Source organism: Musca domestica, unplaced genomic scaffold (assembly GCF_030504385.1).
Source record: "Musca domestica strain aabys unplaced genomic scaffold, Musca_domestica.polishedcontigs.V.1.1 59, whole genome shotgun sequence".
Classification (NCBI taxonomy): domain Eukaryota; kingdom Metazoa; phylum Arthropoda; class Insecta; order Diptera; family Muscidae; genus Musca; species Musca domestica.
This window is the reverse complement of record NW_026712362.1, coordinates 511,951-517,950: the sequence shown is the minus strand read 5'-3', so window position 1 is coordinate 517,950 and position 6,000 is coordinate 511,951. Positions and strand designations below refer to the sequence as shown.

Here is a 6,000-nt window from a genome sequence, read left to right as displayed (position 1 = left end):
GTGTTTTCCGAAAGGCGATTGGAAGGTGTAATTGGAAAAGTGTTCCAAAAAAAGTGGAGGAAATACTCTGTTCCGAATTGAGGACAAGCAACAAGTGTTCGAAAGTGTCTCTGTGTGTGTGTTCGAGTGTGATAATTGGTGATTTATAGTCAACTATAAATAGGAGGAGCCCCTATAAGTGTCGTTACCATTTGGAGATAATTTCAGTCATTTGAAAAAAATGTGGATTATATATCATTGGATCATAGCCGTGGGCCTGATATGCCTTGTGCTGCAAATTGATGGTAAGTTGGTGCTATTTATAAGGCAATTGTTTTGAGTTATATATTTTAAGAGAAAAATGTTTAAATTTCAAACAAAAGACGTTACCGCAGACAGAAGGCTTCTTCATCTTTAACTGGGCCTCTGAGGTCTGGAATAATAAACGTGAATTTTTCAAATATATTTTTGGTTGAATTTAATTTCCATAAATGTGAGATATTCATAATATATTTTTTGGCACTACTTTTAGGTCAATAAACGTGTATTTTAAAACATATTTTTGGGCGGAGTTTAAAACGTGGATTCTGAAAAAAATATTTTTGTGCAGATACTTGGGAGACTTTTAGTTCCATAAATGAGAGATATTCATAATATATTTTTTTTGAACCACTTTTAGGTCAATAAACGTGTATTTTAAAGCATATTTTTAGGCGGAGTTTAATGTCAATTAACGTGGATTCTGAAAAAATATTTTTGTGCAGATATTTATGACATATATTTTTGGGCGAACTTTTAGGTCAATCAACGTGGATTTTTAAAGCATATTTTTAGGCGGACTTAGAGGTCATTAAACGTAGATTTTTTTTCATCTATCTTTGGGCAGACTTAAAGGTCAATAAACGTAGATTTTTAAAATCTATCTTTGGAAGGACTTTCGTCTCCATAAACGTGGATTTTTTAAATCTATCTTTGGGCAGACTTAAAGGTCATTAAACGTAGATTTTTTAAATCTAGCTTTAGAAGGACTTTCGCCTCCATAAACGTGGATTTTTTGAATCATATTTTTTAAGGTTCTCACAGACCCATAAACGAGAATTTTTATATATATTTTTGTGGAGACCAATAGGTCAATTAACTTGGGGATTTTATAAACGTCGATTTTTAATAAAAAAATTTTGAATGGATTTTTAGGCAAACACACGTGAATTTTAAAGACCTTTTTTGGGAGAATTTAATTTTGGAATTAAAGGAGGATTTTTTTTAGAGAAAGGAGGAGGATATTTTTAAGAGAAATTTTCAGGTACATTATATTTTAAAAATATATTTTGGAGGATCTTTCGGGTCCTTAAACGTGGATTTTCAAAACATATTTTTTGGAGGAATTTTCAGGTCCATAAACGTGGATTTTCAAAACATATTTTTTGGAGGAATTTTCAGGTCCATAAACGTTGATTTTAAAAACATATTTTTTGAAGAAATTTTCAGTTCCATAAACGTGGATTTTCAAAACATATTTTTTGAAGGAATTTTCAGGTCTATAAACGTGGATTTTCAAAACATATTTTCGGAGTTTGAAGTCGATAAATGTTAATTTTTTTCTGGGGACATTAATAGTCTAAATAAACGTGGATTTTTAAAAACTTTTTCGGGGAAATTTCTTGTCAATAAACGATGATTTCAAAAACTCTTTTTTTTTAGTCAATAAATGAGGATTTTCAAAACCTATTTTTGAGGTATTTTTGAATTATTAAACGTGGATTTTTTAGACCCATTTTCGGAAGACTTCACGCTTTATAAACGTTGATTTTTAAACAAATTCTTGAAAAAACTTTTTAAAAACTTATTTTTGTGGGAATTTTTGTCCAGCAAAAGTAGTTTTTTAAGAATTTAAGTCACTTTTGGGGGACTCCCAGCCTTATAAACGCAGATTTTTAAACAAATTCTTGAATGGGATTTTAGGCCAAAAAACGTGGATTTTTAAAACATATTTTTGAGGGCTTTTTGGTCAATAAACGTGAATTTTTAAACCCATTTTGGGAGGACTTCAAGTTTTATAAACGTCGATTTTTAAACAAATCCTTGAAAGAACTTTTAGATCCATAAACGTGGATTTTAAAAATCCTATTTTTGGGGGACGAGGATTTTTCAAAACATATTAGAGCGTACTTTCAGGCCCATAAACATGAATTATAAAACTAAATTTTTTTGAAGACTTTTAGGTACATAAACGTGGTCGTTTAAAACATGTTTTTGGGAGGACCTTTAGGGACTGCCAGCTTTATAAACGTCGATTTTAAAACAAATTCTTGAAAGAGCTTTTAGGTCAATAAACATGGATTTTAAAACCCTATACATTATTAAAATATATTTTTAGATTGTTTTGAGGAGGTTTCAGGCCCAGAAACGAGGCTTTTTAAAATAGATTTTTCTTGTGGACTTTGAGGTCAATTATTCTTCATTGTTAACACATTTAAGGGGGGTTTAAGACCCTAATTGTGGATTTTTTGTTTTTGAGACCCATTATTGTCGATTTTTGTAACATATTTATGTTATCTTTCAAGGTCCATAATCATAGACATACTTTGGGTCGGATTGTACAAAAGGTGTAAAATGGTGGATCTACAAAAAATTTGGAAAGACTTTTAGGTCTATTATAATGGATCTTCAGGTCGAAGTTTGAGCTCGTTATCGTGGATATTTAGAAGGCCCTCAAACGTGGATTTTTAAAAATGGGTTTAGACCAATAATCGTAAGATTTTTGGCGAAACTTTCAGGCCTATTTAAAGCAATTGTCAAACCAATAACCGCGGATATCGTTTTGAAGGGACTTTGAGTTTATGGATCTTCAATAAATTTTTTTGAACCTTCAAAACCCAATTGACAGGTAGAGCATATTAACTTTGTCATACCTTTTGTAATATCCCTAAAGTATATATATTCATTATCAGCATAAAATTCTATGTCGATTTAACGTTGTCCATCTGTCTGCCTGTTGAAATCACATTATTTGGCGTAGAGCTTCAAAATTTGACAGAACAAGTTGTATTGTTGTCCACGTTTTGGTATAGCCGATATTTAAAGGTACTTTCCCCCCAATATTCAGTATTCTGACGATTTTCGGCCACATTTTTTCACGGATTTGTTTAAAAATTGGTATTTGTTGTTCGTAATGGGTTTCTTCCTCCGGTGGAAGAACATTGAGAATTTAGGTCCCCATTTTCCCATGGCGTACATATAATGATACCCACCTATACTCGGTATTTTGATACTCCTAGGCATATTTACCGCCGAAATTATGTCAAATTTGGTATTTAAAAAAATTTAGTAGTTGACAATCCTTGAAGTATAAAATTGTCTATGGAGGTTCCCGTTTTGGTATGACCCCATACAACGGCCTGACCCACAGAGGCCGTTTAACAGTGTTATCCAAACGGTCTTGCCGGTATTTGTAGTTTGAAGTAGAACACTTTTGAATTCAGATACTTTTATGTAAAAATATTTTCTTTATCCAAAGGTAGAGGGTATTAAAAGTCCGGTCCGTCCAAACTTAATGTTTTTGTTTTTTTTTTTTTTACTTGTTATACTGAAAACTTTTTATTTGAAAATAATAGTATCAAGTCCTCTGTTGAAAAAAGATAATTTTTTTTAAGAGAATGAGAGATAAAACCACTTGAGACCTCGTTTGACAATAAAAGCCTCTTGGGTAAGCAGAAAACACCTCTTGGTCCTCGATTGAAAAGAGATATCCAATTATCAATGAAAGATCTCTTGGCCACCTCTATGGCCAACAGAAGCCCTCATACAGTGACAGCAGAAGACCTCTTCTAGAAAAAGCTTTCAACTCAAATAGCAATTTGAGATAGACTTATTGGGGACCTCTGTCTATGTTGAAGTCCTTAACTGAGGTCGGAACTCTTGTTCGACAATAATTTGAAGGTCAGTTTTGAAAACAGAGGTTCTCCATCGATAGCAGAAGACCCATTGGGACCATCTAGTGCACTTGAAGAACTCTTGAGGTCCCTTGTAGGCTAATAAAACACTCTTTTATGTGCTCTTGTGATAATAGGTCTCTTGTGGGGTCCCCCACTGACAATAAAAGTCCTCTTGCGGTCCTCTTTCAATAAAAAAACACCCAATTGTCTTGACCGTAGAAGTTCCTTGAAGTCTTATTTTGGAAATATAAATCACCTGAAATCTCCTGTTGGCAACAACAGACCTCTTAAGGTTTTGAAGTCATGCGATTTTATTTTTTAACGTAAAGTTTTTAAGCTTAACAATTTTATTGTTCAATAAATTTATCCTTTCTTTCAAAGGATAAATACTTAACGCCATTTCAAAATTCCCATATATTTTCATATCAATTACCTGGTCCCCCGTTTCACAACACCAATAAATACAATATTTGCCATTTCCAACTATCAAATTTATGTCCTAACTACGATTTTGAAGTGAAGAAATTATTTCATAAATTTCCACAATTTATAACTTTCCCAATAAAAAGCCGTGGTTTATCACCGAACTGGAAGAAAAAAACATAAACATTTTGAAAAAGTTTTCTTTGAAAACAATGTTGCCTAACTGCGTTGATGACTTTGAAACATGTTCCGTTGTGGTTTCCCACAAAAAAATCATAACCGAGTTATGACCAACGAAAACATGTTGGACCTCTTTCTTTCTCTCTCCTCTCTCTCTCTCTTTCTCTTTGGTGTTTTGCTTCGCATCTCCTCCTAAATGGTGCAATCACAACAATTCATTGGAATTGACTTAAATTAAGTCATAGATTTTATGGTTATGGGCGCAATTACCCAGTAAGGTAGCTAGCCATCCGAACCCAGCCCAGCCATCGTAGCTTTTGATGAGGAGTTGGCCACCGCTAACCGGTCAATGTACGTCATAAAAATATTTTTTTTTGTACAAGGAAAAAACTGTTAAAGCTTAGCGCTTAAGTTAATTGGATTAAAGCACCGCAAGAGATTATTGAAAGGTTTACGATGGAAGTTGGTATTTAATTTGTGGTTTTAGGGGTAATTTTTCTTTGGCAAGCAGGATTTTGAAATTGTATATTTATGAAGATTTTATAATTGAAAAATATACTTTTACTTTCTTCGGGAAATAAATTTCGAATACATTTCAATGAAAGGTTATAAAATATGGCCAAGCTTACATGTCTTCGGAAAAAACGAAAAATGATGGAGATATTTGGTCTACAATAGAAATTCTCAAGCTAGGGGCGTCCAAAAGACCTAAAAAGATCTTCTATTGTCAAAAGGATAAACTTAAAGAAGGAGCCTTAGAACATTTTTCATTGCCAAAGTAGGTACCCTGACAGAGGACTTTGGAATTTCTTCTTAATACATTAGGAGGTATTCTGAATGAGGATCTGAAGTTGTCCTTAGAAATGCTTCTTCTATTGCTAAGGCCTCGGCAGATCGACAAATTTCGATTGAGAGGCCCAAGAGATCTTCTGTTGTCAACAAATGTCCTTAAGGGCCTAACATTACCAAATAAAAAAGGACGTTAAGGGCTAGTCTATTGCCAATAGAGCTATTCAAGAGCTCGTATCTTGCCAATGAAGGTCTTTAAGATGTTGTCTATTACCAATTGGACCTCAAGAGATTTCTTTGTCAAGGACCTTAAGAGATTGTCTTTTTGCAATAGAAGACCTTAAGAGGTCTTCTATTTTCCATAGAGGTCTTCACGAGGCTGTCTTTTGCTAATAGAGGAACCCAAGATAACCTCACAATATCGTCTAAAGGATTTCAAGAGGGTATATTTTTCCAATAGAGAATATCAACAGGTCGCCTATTTCCCATAAAGGAATTCTATTTCGGTTCGAGCATCTCAAGAGGTCACCTATTTCCAATGGAGGAACCCCGATGACCGTATATTGCCAACAGAAGGCCTCAAGACGACCTCTCATTTCAATAAAGGACCTAAAGAGGCTAACTATTGCGTAATAGAGAACCCATTGCCAATAGAAGACCTCAAGCGGTGGCCTTTTTCCAATAGAGGATTTTA

At 33.7% G+C, this 6,000-nt stretch overlaps 1 protein-coding gene across 1 annotated transcript in view; it reads left to right on the top strand.

The window, feature by feature from the left end:
- Positions 1-220: 220 nt before the first annotated feature.
- LOC131805620 (protocadherin Fat 4-like) overlaps positions 221-6,000 on the top strand; it is a 46,433-nt gene continuing 40,653 nt past the window's right edge. Inside the window, exon 1 of the mRNA XM_059129010.1 lies at positions 221-284. Coding sequence (XP_058984993.1) covers positions 221-284 — 64 coding nt within the window. The remainder of the gene's footprint in view (positions 285-6,000) is intronic.